General features: G+C 38.6%; 1 protein-coding gene across 1 annotated transcript in view; it reads right to left on the bottom strand.

Annotated features, from left to right (window-relative positions):
* Positions 1-21,467, bottom strand: part of RNF111 (ring finger protein 111) — a 101,766-nt gene that overhangs the window by 14,464 nt on the left and 65,835 nt on the right. The window contains exons 5-7 of the mRNA XM_017531840.2: positions 14,368-14,687; positions 5,802-6,063; positions 424-772 (exon numbers count right to left, since the gene is read on the bottom strand). Coding sequence (XP_017387329.1) covers positions 424-772; positions 5,802-6,063; positions 14,368-14,687 — 931 coding nt within the window. The remainder of the gene's footprint in view (positions 1-423; positions 773-5,801; positions 6,064-14,367; positions 14,688-21,467) is intronic.

The raw sequence follows: 21,467 nt of genomic DNA, 5'->3' as shown, positions 1-21,467 counted from the left end.
AAAAAAAAAAAAAAAAAAAAAAGACAGAGTCTTTCTCTGTCACCCAAGCTAGAGTGCAGTGGCACAGTCACAGCTCAGCTTTGAACTACTGTGCTCAAATTATCCTCCTGCCTCAGCCTCCTGAGCGACTGTTACAAGTTACAATATTTCTAAAGACTTCAGTTTTTTTTGTTGTTGTTCTTTGTTCTTTTTAAACAAAACAAACAGTATTTCACTGTGCTGCCTGGATGGACTCAAACTCCTGGGCTCAAGCCATCCTCCCAAGCAGCTGTAACTCAAACTCCTGGGCTCAAGTCTCAGCCTCCCAAGCAGCTGTGATGACAGTTGCATGCCACCATACCCAGTTAGATTGCAGAGATTTAAAGACCAATGGAAGTAAAAGAAAACCAAGTTTAACTTTCTTTTTAAAAATGTAACACATACGTTGGATGCTGCATCATCCTCCTCCTTTGAACTTCCATCCTCTGCATCACTTCATGAGGATGCAGTCTCTGTGCTGGAGGTGCTGTGGCTGGAATATGGTGCGAAATTGGCTGGTGTGTAGGAGGAAGATGCTGAGGGATTGGTGCAGCTGTACTGGCTAAGTGAGTTGGTGGTGGGGGTGCCACAGGATGAGATGTTGCATGAGAAGATATTTGAGAATGGAAAGCATGTACAGGATGAGGAATAACATAATCCACTTGAGGTGGAGGCTGAGTCTGAGGAGGGGGATTTCCATGAGAATGAGGGCAGGCAGAAGCCTGATGATGAAGTGGCCTTGTTAAAGAGGCATCTGCAAGAAAAACATTTCAAGTATGTTACATAGGCACCATGCAGTTGAACATATACTGCTATTATATATTCCTATTGTACTTTTAAAGATTCTAGCACATATTTTATTTTTATGAATACCTTATCAAGTGAAGTATTAATGAAACTGTTCAAGCAACTTGCTCTCTTCTTAGAATAATCTTCCTAGGTCAACATATATTACACTATTATATATATTAACTTCAGTATTAAATATATTAATTTCACTCACAGCTTCACAACATTCTATTATATGAATATATGAAAATGTATTCACAAAATCCCCACTGATAAAAAACTCAAATGCTGTGATACATATTTGTGTACGTGGTCCCTCCTGCACTCAGTCTTTCATTTACACACATGTATATACACATACATACAGATCATTTCTGTAGCATAAATTCCTGTAAGCAGTTGTGGGAAAGAAAAAAGTAAATTTAGATGCCAGTTGATACAAAATACCCTTTCCAAAAGGTTGCCATAATTAACATTTTGATCAAGAATTCACAGAAAGGGCTGGGCATGGTGGCTCACACCTGTAATCCCAGCACTTTGGGATGCCAAGGCAGGCTGAATCACCTGAGGCCAGGAGTTCGAGACTCGTCACGCCAATATGGCAAAACTCGTCTCTACTAAAACAAAAAAAATTAGCCAGGCGTGACCACAGGTGCCTGTAATCCCAGCTACTCGGGAAGCTGAGGCAGGAGAATCGCCTGAGCCTGGGAGGCAGAGGTTGCAGTGAGCTGAGATTGAGCCACTGCATCCCAGCCTGGGCGACAGAGTGAGTCTCTATCTCAAAAAAATACAAAAAAGAGTACATACGAAGGCCTGATTACCCCTACACTACCACTATTTTTTTTTTAAATAAATGTTAATCTGAGAAAAATCTTTCATTTCTTGACCACTTATATTTCTATTCAGAATTATCTATTTACATGCTTAGCCTATTCACCCTTTTCTTATTGACTTACAAGTATTCTTTGCATATATGGAATTTCTGTCATAATAGGGTGTAAACATTTTTCCAAACTGTCTTTCTCTCCCTACCCCATGTCATTTTTCCTGTACTACCTCATGATGAAGGAGGCATACTTGTTTCCCAACAAATATGGAAGTCTCTAATAAGATGGCTCCCCCCATTTTTTCATTCTACATCTTTATGTTTCAAAGTTACTGCTGAAAAAAGTAATACACATCTTTCTTATTCTTAGAGATCTGCATCTACTTGCCAAGTAAAAAAGAAAAGTTTGTCTCCTTAGATTTCAATTCAAATTTCATTTTATTAGAATATGTTCTTGGAAGTCTGATAGAGAGCAACAGCCATTCTCTAGTTTAATTACAGAAGAGTTTTCTTCAATTTTTTTTTTTTGAGACAGAGTCTTGCTCTTGTTACCCAGGCTGGAGTGCAATGGCGCGATCTCGGCTCACCGCAACCTCCGCCTCTTGGGTTCAGGCAATTCTCCTGCCTCAGCCTCCTGAGTAGCTGGGATTACAGGCACGTGCCACCATGCCCAGCTAATTTTTTGTATTTTTAGTAGAGACGGGGTTTCACCATGTTAACCAGGATGGTCTCGATCTCTTGACCTCGTGATCCACCCGCCTCGGCCTCCCAAAGTGCTGGGATTACAGGCTTGAGCCACCGCGCCCGGCCCAATGTTTAATGCTTTTGATTCATTCAGCAAGGGCAGAAGTTAGGTATCCATAACACAACCGTATTTTCAAAGTATGCCTTGTTAACATAAAGGACCAACCTTCAACAAATGTAATTTTTAAAAGTTGCAAGACAAATTTTTAAACCAATTTTCTAAAAGTCCTATTTTCAAATCAATGCTTTACTCTTCAAGAAGGCATAAAGCTCAGTAGCTCTTAATCATAAAAAATGAATCTACTATGTTTTATGATAGTCAACTATCCTTTCTCAAATTCACAGCATTTCTTTCTTTCTTTCTTTTTTTGAGATGGAGTCCTGCTCTGTCACCCAGGTTAAAGTGCAGTGGCGCAATCTCAGCTCACTGCAACCTCCGCCTCCCGGGTTCTCTTGCCTCAGCCTCTTGAGTAGCTTGGATTTATAGGTGCCTGACACCATGCCCAGCTAATTTTTGTATTTTTAGTAGACATGGGGTTTTACCATCTTGGCCAGGCTGGTCTGGAACTCCTGACCTTGTGATCCACCCACCTTGGCCTCCCAAAGTGCTGGGATTACAGGAGTGAGCCACTGCACCCAGCCCACAGCATTTTTTCTAGTTTCAAAGTTTTATACTTGTGTAGTCATTATGCAAGACAATATTCACAAATATTACAAAACAAGAAGTTTTGTTTTGGAATAAGTCCATTTATTCAACTACTCTTCAGACATCATTTGAATTCAATGTTTATCTAAACAAAACAGGTTGCTCACCATAATAAAAGAGTGACATATTCTACATTCCCCAAAACCCTTTCCCTTTCCCTCACATTTGTGTTCTTAACAGTTTTTTAAAAATGTTTTTGATATTGCTTCCTAGATGTACAATCTATCACTTGCAGATGCAATATTATGATTTGTTCCAACATTTACTCTCTATATTCCTATAGCTCTACCGGGTAGACCATTCACTTCATGATTAATCGTAAGTAGCCTAACCACATATCTCTCTTTTTTTCTTTTTTTAAAGAAACAGGTTCTCACTATGTTGTCCAGGCTGGAGTACAAGGATTATTCACAGGTGTGTTAACGGCACACCACCACCTTGAACTCCTGGGCTCCAGCAATCCCCCCTGCCTCAGCCTCCTGAGTAGCTGGAACTACAGGCTTACACTACCAAGCTAGGCCTTACATATCTTATCCGTGCATCTTATTAATCAGATAGCAAAACTTTTAAATGACACCATTTCAAGCACAGTTGTTTTATCACTTCAACAAGACCAAAAAGTTTTCAAAAGCAAGGAGACATTCTTACTGCACAAGTATTGTTGTTATACATGTAAATGTACTTACGAAACGGTAAACTATTCATTTGGGTCCAAGTATCACAATGTATAGCCAATAGGAATTATTCCCATTTTATAAGAGCAAAGAATGTAAGGAGAGAGATTAAGTAAGTTATCCAAAGTCACTAAGCTGATTAGTCAGAGCTGGGAGGTTAACTCAAATCTATTCTATTCAATTCAAAGCTGGTGCTTTACTACACCATACTGTCTTCCCCAGTTCATTCCGGATGAAGAAAGGTTTAAGAACCACGTTTCACAAGTGAACTAACGGATACCAGAAATGTTTTTTAAAAGCATACGAGAGTTAGGGAAATAATATACACAATCCTTTAGGAAAAGAAGCCCAAAAGAGAGTTATCAAAATGTCTCTAACAGAACATAATACAATTTAAATTTCCTACCTTCATTCTCATTAATACTCATTAAACACCCCGAATGAGGTGTATAAATTGATACAGCCCCTTGGAGAGAAATTTAACAGTATTTACCTGAAAGTTTATCCCTCTGACATAGCAATCTTACTTCTAGGAAGTTATTCTATACATAAACTCAACCACAGACAACTTAAATGTCCATCAACGGAAGATTGATTTAATATACTATGGATATTATGGGGGTATTAAAAACCAATGAGCTTGGCTTTTATATGCTAATATGCAAAAATCAAGATATACTGCTAAATTTAAAAACAAAAAGCAAGGGGTATATGTTTGATTTCCCATTTTGAAAAGGGAAGACATATATATACCTATCTATGTGTATGAAGAAAATTTCTAAAAGTTTTTATATCACAGTTGCTGCCTCTGATATATTAAGCAGAGTAAGCTGTGGGAAAAAGCTTTTAAATTCTCATTTTATATCACTCTGCACAGTCTGAATGTTTTAGAATTTAACAAATGAGTCTAAAACATTTATTTATTAGAACATTTTAAAAGGAATGAACTTACTTGTAAACTGCTTCAGTATATTATTTTTAGGAGGAGGGGCAGAAAACTACATATATTGAATTTCAAATAAAAGATGATCAATTAAAAATGAATACCAACAAGTATCACAAAATAGGCCATGCATAATATTGGTGTTCATACACAGAACTGGCCCACTTGTCAATGCTTTGTAAAAAGTGTTTCTAAATCTATTTTCCAATTTATACTCTAAATTTTAAGTTGCATTACTGAGAAGGTAAACAATATATTCCAGTTTCACTGTACAAATTCTGGGTTGATTCCAGCTGTGTCTGTAGAATGCAGATTTTTAAATGATTGGAGAAGAAAAAAAATCCAAGAAGACACATAACTGAAAATTCCCCTGCCAGGTGATCAGGACAAAACACAAATTTCCTTGCTGACTTCCTACTTTATTTCAGGCATGAACTTTTGGTATTTCTTAGTCGTTTATTAAGCTCCATTTGATTATTAGCTTATGATCTAACAAAACAGTAACTACATTACATATCCTTAGGGTATTTATTAGTTCTTATGATATCTAACAAATTTCAATTTCTGTAGAAAAGGCATGCCTAGTTCTATTTTATTTTATTTTTATAGAAACGGGGTCTCACTATGTTGCCCAGGCTGGTCTCAAACTCCTGGCCTCAAGCAATGCTCCTGCCTTGGCCTCCCAAAGTGCTGGGGTTACAGAGTGAGCCAGCATGCCCAACCATGGTTTTATTTTAACTGCCTGCATCAAATGAGTATTAAAAACCCTTTTGTAACTGACAAAGCTTGCAGTCAGGAAATTCTCTCTTATGTCTCAGTTAACTGCTTGAGAATTCTTAGAATTTACTTTACTGTGCCTAGAAATACTACTCAACTTTCACATTTCTTCAGTTGTCCTAAAGAAGAAATCTCAATTCCTTAAAACTTCCATTCAATATACCTGTTTCATAGTATTACAATGGGAAAAATATACTCCACACTTAAGCCAAGTAAATACTAAAAATTTAACAACTGGGATTAATTAAAGGTTATTTCATGAAGGAGTATAAAATGCTTCACTGATATGACTCTAGATTTTGTGCCCATTAAGTTTATACTTACAAGGGGGTGGCATGTAATGCCGACATGATGAGAGAGAGGGCTGTGGAGGGGGCTGGGGCTGGGGCTGTGCAACCATGCTTGATCCATAGCCATCTATTGATGATAATGGTTGACTTGGGGCAGCAGCAGCAGCCTGATGGCCAAAGATGGCAGCTCGGGAAGAGGAAACAGGGCAGCAGGGATCAAATGCAGATGCTCCATGAAAACCGCCACTTCCATGACTTCTGATACCATTGTTGCTCAGGTCTACTGGCAATGCCTGCTATATAAAAAGGAACTATATTTTATCTTTCTAAAGTTTGGTCAAACATTTCATGCTATATTATAAAAGTATTCCTAACACAACCAAGAAAAACATAATATTTTAATTTGAAAACAGTAAGATTCCTAGTGTGAAGAACTAGTGAGCACCAACAAAATACCTGGTTATCTTGTGTATCTTGGATTGTGAAAACTGTAGTGGTTTTACACTTAAAACCAATTTTTAAAAATCAAGCATAAGATTATATCACAAGATGAATAAGTGTGGTATATTAAAGTTTTTTGTCTTATAACATCTACATCTTAGAAACTTTAATATCATACTTCTATATTCTCCTTTATCCCAACATTGTGACTACTAATTTAGGACTCCTTTAGAAAACATACGATCGCACTAGTGAAAACATTAAGGTTCTAGGAAAAATCTTGTCTGCCCCAAGTTCCAAACTGTATGAAGAAGCAAGAATTTAACTAAAATTCTAATAGTGTAAACAAATCTACATTACTCAAAATAACAAAGGACTAAGATTTTTCACACTAAATCATGAATTACCTTTGCCACTTAAAGCTTTCATTTGTTCAAAAAAATAAGAATAAAAAAATTAAACCACTGCTTCCTTTGACAGGCATATTTATTGCACTTTGCTTTATTATGCTTTACAGATGTTCGGGGTTTTGTTTTGTTTTGTTTTGAACAAACTGAAGGTTTGTCAAGCAAGTCTATCAGGGTTATTTTTCCAACAGCATGTGCTTACTCTGTGTCTGTCAAATTTTGGTAATTCTTACAGTATTTAAATTTTTCTCATTATTATTTTATCTATTATGGTGATATTTGATCAGCAGTCATTAGAGTTACTACTACAATTGCTTTGGGCACCAAAAACTGTGCACATATAAGGCAACAAATTTATTAAACGTGTGTGTCCTTAACAGATGTTCCCGACATCCTCGACTCATCTCTGTGGGCTTCCCTATGTCCTGAGACACAACATTGAATAGGCCAATTAATGGCCTTTAAGTATTCAAGTTAAAGGAAGATTTGCACATCTCTCATTTAAAATCAAAACCGATAAATGATTCAGCTTAGTGAGGAAGACATGTCAAAAGCCCAAAAAGGCTAAAACTATGTTATATTGGGGTTCAGGGGTGCCCTCAGCTCCCCTGAGACGACATTTCTCCAGGTTCTTGGTCTCCTGCTCTCTTAAGAATGAGAGAGGGGACCACGGTGCAGTGCGCAGTAAATACGAGACTCAAAAGTGTTTGTAGAAAGTGATTTATTTAAAGAGAGAGAAACAGAAGGAGAGAGAAAGAAACAGCTAACTCTCACACCGAGTGAGAGAATCCAGGATGATGGAATCCAGGAGAGGAAAGCAGCTTCCACACTGAGTGGAAGGCAATAGAGAGATGTCGTTCAGGAGGAGAAGACAGGCTTCCACCACAGAGTGTGGAAGAGGACTCCAGATGGGAAATCCAAGAGAAAGACAGCTTCCACGAAGGCAGTGTTCATGGAAGGGGACCCAAACATGGAGTCCAAAGGGGTGTGGAAGAAGGGGACTTTTAACCTGGGAGGAACCCCCACCTTCTCTAAGACCCCAGGCCAATAAAAGGAGTTCCCTAGAACTTCTACTGGAATGACTGACTCTTTGTTTCTTCCTGTACCTGTGAAATTTAAACATAAACTGTTAAATCTCCCAAATGGAGAGAGATGGGAAGGGGGCATAGTGCTAGGAAGTTCTTACCCTTAAAACTACGTCCCCTTGTGGACCCAGAAAGAGAACACCTTCCCTAACTGGCCTCTTATACCAGTTAGGCAAGTCGTGAATACAAAGTAAAAATTTCTCAAAGAACCTGAAAGTACTCCAGTGAACACACAAATGATAAGAAAGTGAAACAGCCTTAGAGCTGATCTAAAGAAAGTTTTAGTGGTCTAGATGGAAGATCAAACCAGCTACAACATTCTCTTAAGCCAAAGCCTAAGCTAGAACAGGGCCCTAATTGTCTTCAATTCTATGAAGGCTGAGGGAGGCAAGGAGGCTGCAGAAGAAAAGTCTGAAGATAGCAGGGGTTAGCTCACGAAATTGAAGGAAAGAAACTATCTCTATAAAAGCGCAAGGTAAAGCAGCAAGTGCTGATGTAAAAGCTGCAGTAAGTTATCCAAAAGATCTAGCTAAGATCATTTATGGAAAGTGCTACAGTGAATAACAGATTTTCCATGTAGACAAAACAGTCTAATATTGGAAGATGTCATCCAGGACTTTCATAGCTAAAGAGAAGTCAATGCTTGGCATCAAAGTTTCAAAGGACTGGATGATTCCTGTTAGGGTCTAATGTAGCTGGTGACTTAAAGTTCAATGCTCATTTACAATTCCAAAATCCCTGGAGCCCATAAAAGTTATGCTGAATCTATTCTGCCTGTGCTCTATTAACAAACAAAAGCCTAGATTGACAATATATCTGTTTACATGGTTTACTGAGTATTTTAAGAATACTGTTGAGACCCACTACTAAGAAAAAATGATTCCTTTTAAAATATTAATGCTTAGCAAAGTGAGACCTTGTCTCAAAAAAGAAAATTGCTGTTTTTTGACAATGCACAGTCATCCAAGAGCTCTGATGATGTGTAAGGAGATTAATGTTTTCATACCTGCTAACGCAGCATCCAGTCTGCAGACTATGGATCGAGGAGTAAAGTCTTATTACTTAAGAAATAAGTAAGGCTTATATTCATAAGGCTACAGCTGCCATAGTAATTCCTCTGATCAATCTGGGCAAAAATAAATTGAAAATCTACCAGAAAGGTGTCATCACTCTAAATGTCATTAAGAACATTTGTGGTTTATGGAAGGCAGTCAAAAATACCAACACTAATAATTTGGAAAAAGTAGATCCCAACCCTCATGCATACTTTGAGGGGTGCAAGACCTCAGTGGATGAAGTAACTACAGATGTTGTGAAGACAGCAAGAGAACTAGAATAAGAAGTTGGACCCTGAAGATATGATTGAATGACTGCAACTCATGATGAAAGTTGAGTGAGTTAATTCTTACGGAGAGGCAAAGAAAGTGGTTTCTTTATGCCCTTTATTTATCTTTTTTGAGACAATGTCTCACTCTATTGTCCAGGCTGGTGTGCAGTGGCACAATCTCAGCTCACTGCAACCTCCACCTCCCAAGTTCAGGTGATTCTCTTGCCTCAGCCTTGCAAGCAGCTGTTTACAGGCACATGCCACCATGCCCAATTAATTTTTGTGTTTTCAGTAAAGACAAGGTTTCACCATGTTGGCCAGGCTGGTCTAGAGCTGCTGACCTCAAATGGTCCACCTGCCTTGGCATCCCAGAGTGCTGGGATTGATTACGGAGGTGAGCCACTGACCCAGCCTCATTCATTCATTCCTTCCTTTCAGACAAGGTCTCACAGTGTTGCCTACGATGGAGTGCAGTGTTATAAACACAGGTCACTGCAGCCTCGACCCACCTGGCTCAAGCAATCCAAGTAACTGGGACCACAGGTGTGTGCTATTGCACCCAGCTAATTTTTAAATTTTTTGTAGAGACAGGGTAGACATGTTGCCCAGGCTAGGCTTTAACTCCTGGACTCAGGCAATCCTCCCACCTCAGCCCCTGAAAGTGCTGGGAGCAAAGGCATGAACCAACATGCCCAGCCAGAAGTGTTTTTTTTTTTTTTTTAAATAAAAGCATAGCAGAGCCCCAGAGACAAGTGTTTTTTGTTGTTGTTGTTTTCATTTAAAAAAAAAAAAAAATGCAGCAGAAGTAATGTCCTGAGATGAAATCTACTCCTGTTAAAGATGCTGGGAACAAGATGAAAATGACAACAAAAGATTTAGACTATCATATAAACTTAGTATATTACATTACTATATTATATAAACTTAAAGCAGCTGCAGAGTTTGAAAGGACTGACTCCAGTTCTGAAAGAAGTTCTATGGGTAAAATGCTATTAAACAGCATCATGTGCTACAGAGAAATCATTCATGAAAGGAAGAGTCGATCAATGCAGCAAACTCCATTGTTGTCTTACTTGAAGAAACTGACACAGCCACCCCAATCTTTAAGCACCACCACTCTCAGTGGTCATAGCCATCAACATTAAGGCAAGACCTTTCATCAGCAAAAGGATTACAACTTGCTGAAGGCTCAGAGGACTGCTGGCATTTTTAAAAGATGTATTAACAATAAAGTACTTTTAAAATGAAGTATTTTTAAATTGAACCATGTACATTTTTTTAGACATAACACCACTGCGGACCTAGTATAGTACAGTGCAAACATTAACTTTTATATGTACTGGGGAAACTAAAAAATTCATATGACTTGCTTTATTGCAATATTCACTTTATTGTATTTATTGTGGTTGTCTGGAACCAAACCTGCAGTATCTTCAAGGTATGCTTGTATTAGGAATATGATTTTAGGGAAAGCCCATTAACTAAGTTGGGAAATAAACCAGAGGCTACATTCCATTTTCACTCATCAGTAATATTTCCTCCAAATGCTTTTTTTTTTTTTTTTTTTTTTTTTTGAGACAGGTTATCTGGCACCCAGGGTGGAGCGCAGTGGTACAATCTTGCCTCACTGCAACCTCCACCTCCTGGGATCAAGTGATTCTCCTCTCCTGCCTCAGCATCCCCAAGAAGCTAGGACTACAGGCACAAGACACCCCACGCAGCTAATTGTTTTTTTGTTTCATTTTGTTAGAGATGGGGTTTCACCATGTTGCACTGGGTGGTCTTGAACTCCTGAGGTCAAGCGATCCACCTATCTCAGCCTCCCAAAGTGCTAGGATTACAGGTGAAAGCCAGTGCACACTGCCTTCCAAAAGCATCTGGAAAAATCCTAAGTAAAACACTTTCAACCTTCTACTCTAGACCAGATTACAAAGCAAGAACTGCTTCTTTGTATACTTAAATCCAAGCCTACTGCTTAGGTTCGGTGGAGTCATACTTTTCAAAACGTGATTAAAGATCACAGAGATCTGATGTTATATACGGAACGATATACAGGAACTGTTCAATACTGGAAGCTGAGTGGCTGGAGATGAAAAAACCTAGGTCCTAGGTAACGCATTTGTGAAAGGCCCAAGTTACCCAGCAGTCCTCAGAGGAACCACAGCAGTCTTTTTACTTTCAGTGAGCTCTAGGTTCAGGGGAATAATAGAAACAAAAGGAACTCTGGGTGCTGAAAGGAAAGGCAAGTGATGATACAGAAGATGGGAAGGAGAAAAGGAAGAGCTCCTTTTTTCTGTTATTATTTATGTACAATCAAGTGTATGTCTTGTCCCCTTCTGTTGAGTTGGCAAATACAACTTCTGTCCTCAATTCAGGTAAATGAGGTTTAAGAATAATGTTGTAAGACTGAATTCATGTTTATGGTTCAAATCCTCTCCCTACTGTTTAGACCAAAATTAGCAAATGGACTAGAATATCAACATCTTGTGAAGGTGACCAAATTTCATCTTATCTTCATTCCTAGAAGAAAGTGAGGGTAAAATTAAAGAATAAAGGGAAAAAACAATAATGACAACCCTTTTCTTCACAATTCTAACAGTTCATTCAATTCTTATTCTCGAAAGACAATCAAGGGTAAGCAAGATGAGTATAGTGATGGGATATAATAATTGCTTTACATAGATCATAAATGACGCATCACACTAATTAAACTACTGGGGACTTATGGTACATGCCTGTAGTCCCAGATAATTGGAAGTCTGAGGCAGGAGGATTATTTGAGCCCTGGAGTTTAAGGCCAGCCTTAGTAACAAAGCAAGATCCTCTCTCTTAAAAAAAAAAAAAAAAAAAAAAAAAAAAAGGTGGGAGGTGGGGTGGGGTGGAGTTGGAGGATGGAGGGTACTGTGTTAGGGGTAGGTAGGGATGAAAGCCATATCATATCAAAGCAAGCAGTGAGGACTATCTATATGACTACTGCATCTTCTTGGTTTGCTTATCTAATTTTTCTTTGACTATGCACAGTCTGGCGCTCAATCATAAGACATCTACACAATCACAAATCTCAGGTTTTGCTTGCTACTTCTGTTCCTCTACTTTCTGCTGTGCCCAAACAGGTCTGAAGTGAAGACTATATGGTTATATTATGAGCATGTAGTTAAGTTTAGAGTCCTAGAAACAACAGTATGAGTCTCAAACTGTTGTCTTCAAAATCTCACTCTCTTTACCATTCCAACCCAGTATCACCACTGAATGCCTGGGATCCTGCTGATTCTTCTCAGGTTTTGTTTGCAGTCCAAATATTTCTATTGACACTTATAGGTGGGTAAATGGGTTATACTTATTTTACACTGAACAGAACTGTAAAAGAGATCCTACCTATAATTAACTCAAGGTGAAAGAAAACATTATATACATAGTTGATCTCTCAAATCAGCTGTGTTATTTTATTAATAATAAAATATTCTGCAAATGAGACTTTTGGCAGCTCTTTAATGAATGTAGGAAAAGCTGGTAGACCCACCTCTTCACCATTTTCCTACAATACTTACGAAGAGTCATTTAACCAAATTTATAGCAAAAGAACAATATACTTTCAAGCAGGTCCTTTCACTGGAAAATTTTTCTTGATGTTCCTTCATTCCCCAGAAGCAGGACAGGTCTGGACAATCCGTTAATACCAAGAAACATCACCAAAACCAAAATAATATCTAAAATCTCTTTAATCACATTTTCTACTCAATTCAAATTTCCTCTTAATAGCAGCTGCATTTTTAAAAAAGAATACCTCTCTTTCTTAATTATTTTTAATCTGTCAAGATGCAGAAGACACACCATCAAAATTTTTAAAGACTAGACAAGTACTTTAGGAAAAATCAGGTGACAACAAAAAAGCACTACCTTGGCCAGGCACAGTGGTTTATGCCTGTATTCCCAGGCAACAAGAGTGAGACTCTGTCTCAAAACAAAAAGAAAAAAAAGAAAACTTCAGAGTCTTTTTCTTGTTGCCCAGGTTGGAGTGCAGTGAGGCAATCTCAGCTCACTGCAACCCCTGCCTCTCAGGTTAAAGCAATTTTCCAGCCTCAGCCTCCTGAGTAGCTGGGACTACAGGCACGTGCCACCACACCTGGTTAATTTCTGTATTTTTAGTAGAGACAGGGTTTCACCATGTTGGCCAGGCTGATACCAAATACCTGACCTCAAGGGATCCCACTCCCTCTGCCTCCCAAAGTGCTGGGATTACAGGTGTGAGCCCCCATGCCAGCCTCTTTGACTTTTTTTGCAGCACGTTTTTTCTGGCATATTATATGTCAAAGTTACAATTTTTCTCTGAAACTACATCTTTTGGTTTTTAAAGTATGCAACACCCAGGTTTATATCACAGTCATATATGGAAGTGACATAACAAAAGTTAAAGTAGCATGAAACACTAGACTTTTTTACTCTGTGATCGCCAATACTAATGTAATATTATTTGACATTTCGTGAACTCATTAATAATACCAAGTAATCTACTTAATCACAATTTTTTTGCTGACATTTCAATTCTCCATAAACTGAAAGCCTCATCTGTCCCTGAGAAAATATGCTACAGGTCTACATCTGAGAAGGCTGTTTATTTCTAAATGAGTGAGGTTACAGTGAACTCTAGAGAAGGAGGTAAAAGGGAAAAAAATGGGAGAAATTAGCCTGACACTAGAGTTTCACCAATTTGTTTAAAATAAGATCCCAAAGACCAGATTCAACTGTATTTAACTAAAAACATCAAAAATCATTCCAGAATTTTTAAAAAATGATTTTTACATTAAGTATCTGTTCTGATTTCCCACATCCATGGTCCCTTCAATTAGCTGTAATAATTTAGATCATCTGAAAATCCTGGAGACTTAATTAAAAAGAAATTACAGACCACTAAATTAGGCCATTTTTGAACGTAAGAATGTGACTAGTGTATATCATCTGTCCTTAGGGTTTTTTTTCCTCCTCCCAAAGCCACTACTATTAAAAAAGAAAGGTGGGATGGTTTTAACTCAAGTGGTTACTCCCTCATGCTGGGTATTCCAGACATCCAAAACAGAAGGGGAAAGGAAAGGAGAGAGGAAAGGGAGGGAAGGAAGGGCAAGAGGAAAGGGAAGAGAACAAAGAAAGGAGGGGAAGAGAGAGAGGAAAGGAAAGAAGAATGGTAGGGAGTAAAAAAAAGAAAGGGAAGGAGGGAGGGAGGAAAGCAGGAATGAGAAACGGAAGGAGGGAGAGAGACAGGAATGAAGGAAAAAGGAAGAGAGAGAAAATGAAAGAGACAAAGGAGGGATGCAGGAAAGAAAGACCGATTCAAATTCCACATACCTGTTCATGATAGCTGGTAACAGAACTACTATTTGCTCCACAAGGTGCTTGTACTTGTGGAGGTCTTTCCACAGGGCAAGCAGGATCACTAAAGGAAGGAGAAACTGGGACAGCTGGGTGGGAAGTATGATGGTGGTGGTGATGATGTTGAAAATGGTGACCATGCTGTTGAAAGCAATTTGTATGAGGATGTCCTAATGCATGGTGATTCTGTGACGACCCTCCACATGGTGAGTGCTGGGGACAGCAGGAAGGTAACCTTGGCATTGCAGGAGGGCCAGTTTCCGTTACAGCACTAGATGTAGTTCTCCTTGAGTCATCTTGAAACAGAAAAAAAAATGCAAAGAATAATCAAATTGTTAAGTATCACTGTGTAAAAAAATAGGTATGGGGTATAAATAATTAGGAAATGTTTAGTAAATTCAAATCTCTGTAAATAATATGATAGTGTCACTTTTTTTTTTTTTTTTTTTTTTGAGACAGAGTTTTCCGTCTTGTTGTCCGGGCTGGAATGCAATGACACAATCTTGACTCATCACAACCTTGGCTCCCAAGTTCAAGCAATTCTCCTGCCTCAGCCTCCCAAGTAGCTAGGATTACAGGCATGTACCACCACGCCTAGCTAATACTGTATTTTTAGTAGAGATGGGGTTTTCCATGTTGGTCAGGCTGGTCTTGAACTCCCAACCTCAGGTGATCTGCCTGCCTCAGCCTCCCAAAGTGCTGGGATTACAGGCGTGAGCCACCGTGCCCAGCCAATAGTGACACATTCTTAACATATACATTATATGATTTTATGCAGTAATCTTCACTGAGATTTTCCTGAAACTCTAAATTCTTCAGGAGGCTCATATTTACTGTGATCTGTAAGTATGGCAATTACTTGTGTCTTCCTAGGGCATAACAAATGATGTATTACCAATAAAATTGCATTTTAAAAGTTTTTAAATACCACGAGTCCTTCCACTACATGCTACAAATCAAGTGATCTTCCCCTGAGGTCCATAAACCCCTAAAATCATAAATCATTTCTATATAATGCAGACAGCAATGTAGTGCTTAAAATCCTACCTTCTTAAGACACAACCACCCAAGTCAGAGTAATAACTGGCTGAGTCTATCGGCCAACTTTTTTTTTTTTTTTTTTTTTAAACACACAGCCCCACCAATTATCAACTGGTAACTGAATCAACTGTCAACAATAATTGATAAATTAACAATTATATCAGCTAATTCAAAGTTTTTTTTTTTTTTTTAAAGACCAGGTCTCACTCTGTTGCCTTGGCTGGAGTGCAGTGGCTCAATCTTGGCTCACTGTGACCTCCACCTCCCGGGCTCAAAAGATTCTCTTGCCTCAGCCTCCCAAGTAGCTGGGACCACAGGCACACACCACCACACCCGGCTAAGTTTTGTGTTTTTTGTAGAGACAAAATTTTGCCACAGTGCCCAGGCTGGTCTCAATCTCCTTCCTGAGCTCAGGTGATCTGCCTGTCTCGGCCTCCCAAAGTGCTGGGATTACAAGTGTGACCCACCATATCTGGCCCAGTAACATTTTCCCTTCCTTTGGACTCTATAGTCAGAACCAATAAAATATAAGAAATGATCAGACTCTAATACCTGTAAAATAATATGTGCTTTATAATAATCTAATGACCTAGTGTCACATAGTGGGGAAAAAAGCATGGAGTCAAATGAATCCAGGTTCTAATGTGAGACCCTTCTTTTAGCAATGTGACCTCAGGAAAGTTATTTAACCTCCATTTCATCCATAAAATGTGGTAGTAAAATTGCCTTGCATGACTGTTTGAAAAAACGGTTTTCTAGGTATAAAACACATGAGTCCTGATTATGCTGTCTGCCACATGCCCAGAATTATTTTGAAGATATGTTCTTCCATGTGAGAAGAACTGCAAAAGTGACCCCTGAAAGTTTGTCCCAGTGTTTCAAACTCATTTAAAACCCAGAAACTTTTCCTTAAACTAAATATTATATGGAAATTCTATAAAAGAGATTTTTTTAAATGGAAGTTTCTGATTAAATTACAAAGGTGAAAAGCCTAAAGCCAAACCCTTGCCCAGCTGCCACCCTTAACCCCCTCACTCTGATTCTGAGGTATCTCATCAGAATCCTTAGAATTCTGGAACATTACTGTCCCAACCTTGATTTTAGAGTACCCAATAGTAGGGATATCCTGCTCCCATGTGGCTCAAAGTACCTAGCTCATCTCTTCTGGGCCAATGTATCAATTAGGAATCTTTTGCCTGTTTACAAATAATATAAAAACCCTCCAACTGCCCAAAAGTATTGAAAAAAAAAAAAAAAAAAAAAAAAAAAAAAAAAAAAAAAAAAAAAAAAAAAAAAAAAAAAAAAAAAAAAAAAAAGAATCAAACCAAAACAGCTTAAATAAAGGGAATTATGGGTTCACATAAATGAATCAGGGTAGGGGGGTGCTTCAGGCTCTGCTTAGTAAGATCCCAGCAAATTTCCCTATAATTCTCCTGGTTCTGCCCTCTCTTACATGTCCTATCCTGCCTTTCCTGATTCTCATCTCTTTTAGGTCTGTGTTCTAACCTCTGTCACACAGTAGCTCTAATCTATATTTCTGTATATCCAATTTTTCCAAGCTCCTAGTCTGGCCTATGGAGGCTAATCTCCCAAACCCTTTTGTAAATGTTCTTAACCTGGGGAACTAGAATTCAGGGTTCTGTGACCTTGGATGGAAGAAAAACACAAATTATCACTAACCTCTAACTGACCCTAGAATTAGTACTACTTTATCAGCATCAGTTGACATGTGAAATATTGTAATTTGTAATAAAAACAAAGTCAACAAATTGCTTACTTTTTAAAACAAATAATGGCAGTTTCAAAGTCAGTTCTATAATTATGTTACTTTCATTCACTTGCATTCCAAACTCTTGAATAACCTAGACAAAGTTAAAAGCATATCAGGAACTGACCACCATAGGGCTATGCTGAACCCAACATTAAGTAACTGTTTCCTATAAATTATAATATGTGTAACAAATTACTCATTATTTCAGTAGGTTTACTTGCTACAGCATTTTCAGGATTTTATCTTAGTCCCTATGTAAAAGTGTTATACAAGTCAATGTCATTTACTGTGTATTACATCAGGAAAAAAAGGTTGAAAACCTTTGGCACACTAAATTCCCTCACTGGGATACACTAAATGACCTTCATGGTTCCTTCCAATTCTGACAACTAATTTTACAAACCAAGTTATTTGAGGATTATATGAGACTCTAAAAGTCAGGATATGAGTTTGTAACCATCACTAAAGTGACAGATATGACATGTATCTGTTCAGAAATAGATTGTCTCCTTTTGCCTTTGAGGATTTTGAATATAAAAATCAGATTGAGAGAAGAGTAAGCATAATGACTATAATATATTTAAGGCTGAACACATACTTAAGGCATAAAATAATTAACAGTATGACTTCAAAAAGAACACTGATCTTATAGCTCTACTTCCTAGGCAACAGATTTGCCTTCCAGTTAAATAGTCTATTTTCCTATTGTCCAGAACCTCTTTTTTTCTCAAATAGGCTTGCATCCCCAAGTAAAGACAACCAATTAGCCTCTCATTCAAGAGTTACTACCTAAATAAAACTGCCATAAATTAGAGCTGAAATACAAAGATATCAGATTCAGTAAATAAAACACTTCCTTTTCTACGAAAATTAACCCACAGAGAGCCCAGTAAAAACGAAACAATCACGAACCTGCATCAAGGAAATTAACTCCACAGCCCAGTGACAATAATTTGGTTAAAGTCCCTCCTAGGAGTGCCTTCAGTAACTCTAGCAGGATTACTGAGATGCAGGCATGAATTTAATCATTCATTCAACAGGCTTACACGTAATAAAGGTGTGGTAAAAGATCTACAAAAGGCACTGGATGATACAAAGGTGAAAATTAACGTCCTGGCCTTTGACATAACTTACAGTATTATCTGCCTTTGCCGTTTTTATCTCTAGCAACCAGAAACACGCTTGCACAACGTAGGTGGCTCAGTAAGCACTTTCTAAATTTAAGTTAAATTCACAAGGGAAAAGAGGCATACACTCATGTAGCTAAGTGCCAAAAAGAGAAACACTTGCTCTTTGGCCCTTAAGCAGCTCATCATCAAGCATGGAGACAATTTAGGACACAAATCAACCAGTATTAGAACAGAAACACCAGTTTCTAGTATAGCATAAAGCAATGCTGTCCCCAAAATCTGGCAATGCCTGCAGACATTTTTGGTGCCACAATTGGAAGGGAGGTGGTGTTACTGGAATTTAGAGGCTAAGAAGCCAAGGATGCTGCTAAATATCCTATAATGCACAGCCCTTCCCTACCTCCCAAAGTACTATCTGGCCCAAAGTCAACAGTAGTGCCAAGATTGAGAAATCTTGGCATATTGGAGAAAAGTACAGGTGCCACACCAGACTGCCTAGGTTTGAATTCTTCTTCCACTACCATACAACCTTGGATGTGTTACTTCACCTGTAGAATAAGAGTAATAAAATCTGCCTCATTAGTTACTGCAAAAATCAGAGTTATGACAGGTAAATCCACTGGCCAACATTATCGGCTCAACAAATGTTATCTATTGTTATCCACTAGAATGTAAGCTCTGTTAGAACAAAAACTTATCTGTTTTGTTTCCACTGCCTGACATATAGTGTGCCATCAATAAATATTTGTTAAAAAAAAAAAAAAAAAAAAAAAAAAAAAAAAAAAAAAAAAAAAAAAAAAAAAAAAAAAAAAAAAAGACCAAAAAAAAAAAAAAAAAAGAATATATAAGCTACCATGTATGCATAATACAAGGACCACATGGAGAGGTCTGGCAGATAACGGGCTATTTCTGGCATACAGAGTTTGAACTGGGTGCAGACTGCTCCAGGACAGATGTCCAAGAGGCAACTGGACATGAAAGTCTAAAATGGCCATGCGTGGTGACACATGCTTGTAACCTCAGCCCTCTGGGAAGCAGAGGCGAGTGAATTGCTTGAGTCCAGGAGTTCAAGACCAGCCTAGGCAACACGGCAAAAATCTCTACAAAAAAGTACATAAATTGGCCAGGTGTGGTGGAGCATGCCTTTAGTCCCAGCTAGTTGGGGAACTGATGCAGGAGGACTGCTTGAGCCTGGGAAGTGGAGGCTGCAGTGAGACTGCACTCCAGCCTAGGTGACAAAGCAAGATCCTGTGTCGAAAAAAAAAAGTTTAAAACAAATAGGGTGGTCAAAAAACACAGAAGAGAGAGACATCATTATACTAGTGATAGATGACAACACCTGCAGTTAATGAAATGGGGTAGAGAGAAGGGGTATGAGAGCACAGTCCTGGGAAGAAAATCAATTATGAAAAGGAGACTATTGTCAGATTTTAAAAGATCGTGTTTATTCATTATGAAAGGAGTCAGAAGCCCATTAGAGGAAAGAGTTTAGTGTGACAGAAATACACTTAAAAGTACTTAGACCTAACACAAGTATACATGTGCATGTACTAAGGAAATGAAACCAGAGAAGATGCTGAAGATGCAGGGAAGTTCACTGCTAAAGCAAGGTTAGGACAAAGAAAAGGATAAGAGGTAGAGGACAGATAAAGGAAATGGAAGGGAGAGGAAGGAGTTAGGAGGCTAAGAATTAGCAGAGGAGGACAGGTAGAGACCCATAAAAGCTTTTAAGGTGTTGGAAGTTGCGGGAGTTCATGCTTAAGAATTTTCATTTATTTGTTTATTTATTTATTTAATTTTCTCCTGTGGAATGAAAACCTTGAGGAAAAGGAGAATGTTTTGAAATAGGGACTTAGAGGAAGTAAAGGTTGCTGATCGAGACACACTAATACTATGGTGATTTCCTACAGAAAGCCAACGATTAGAACCCATACGTTTATGGAGGGACTTGGGTAAGTGTGAAGCTAGATGGCTTGAATGTGAGGGTTGGAAATATGCAAAAAAGTAAAAGGTAAGGACAGGTTGTGGAGAAAACAGTTTAACTAATGTTCCATAGGGTCCTGGAAGAAAATGGACCTTAAGAGAGGCCCATTTAGGACTGTAGCCAAGATGCTCAGAAATTAAATCTGAGCTGTGAAAGAACAAAGATTTATATATAATTGCTTTTGGACTATTCTGAAATAAAGTTGGGATTGTATCACATAAAATCTACATAAGAATATGCTATGGATAGGCCAAGCGTGGTAGTTCACACCTATAATCCCAGCACTTTGGGAGGGTAAGGGAGGTGGATCGCTCGAGGCCAGGAGACAGGTCAGTGTGGGCAACATGGCAAAATTCCATCTCTACAAAAATACAGAAATTAGCCGGGCCTAGTGGTGCATGCCTGTGGTCCCCCAACTACTAGGGAGGATCAGGTTGAGCCCCGGAGGTGGAGATTGCAGTGAGCCAAGACTGCACGACTGCATACCAGCCTGGATGAGAGTCAGACCCTGTTTCAAAAAAGAAAAGAAATAATGCTACATAAACCTGTAACAGGAGACAGGAGTCAATGAGAAGTCAAATCCTTGCCTCAAAGATTATTACAATTTTGTTCAAAGTACTCAACTTCTCAGATTTCTTCATTTCTGAAATGGCAAGAGAAATGCCAACATCAAGAATTTTTTTATTTTTTGAAACAGGGTCTCGCTCTGTCACCTGGGCTGGAGCGCAGTGGTGCCAGTGAGGATTACTGCAGCCTTGACTCCTCAGGATCACATGATTCTACAGACTTGGTCTCCAAGTAGCTGGGACTACAGGTGTGTGTTACCATGCCTTACTAATTTCTACAATTTTCTGGGTTTTTTTTTTTTGGAGACATGCTCCATGGTCCAGACTGGAGTGCAATTGTGCTGTCCTGGCTCACTGCAACCTCCACCTCTCAGGTTCAAGAGATTCTCCTGCCTCAGCCTCCTGAGTAGCTGGGACTATAGGCACCCACCCCCATGCCCAGCTAATTTTTTGTATTTTTAGTAGAGACAGGGTTTCACCATGTTAGTCAGGATGGTCTCAATCTCCTCACCTAATCATCTGTCGGACTCAGCCTCCCAAAGTGTTGGGATTACAGATGTGAGACACCGTGCCTGGCCGTTTTT

The sequence above is a fragment of the Cebus imitator genome, unplaced genomic scaffold (genome assembly GCF_001604975.1).
Source record: "Cebus imitator isolate Cc_AM_T3 unplaced genomic scaffold, Cebus_imitator-1.0 Scaffold74, whole genome shotgun sequence".
NCBI lineage: Eukaryota > Metazoa > Chordata > Mammalia > Primates > Cebidae > Cebus > Cebus imitator.
The sequence above is the reverse complement of the archived record's forward strand: the minus strand, read 5'-3'. Positions and strand labels throughout refer to the sequence as shown.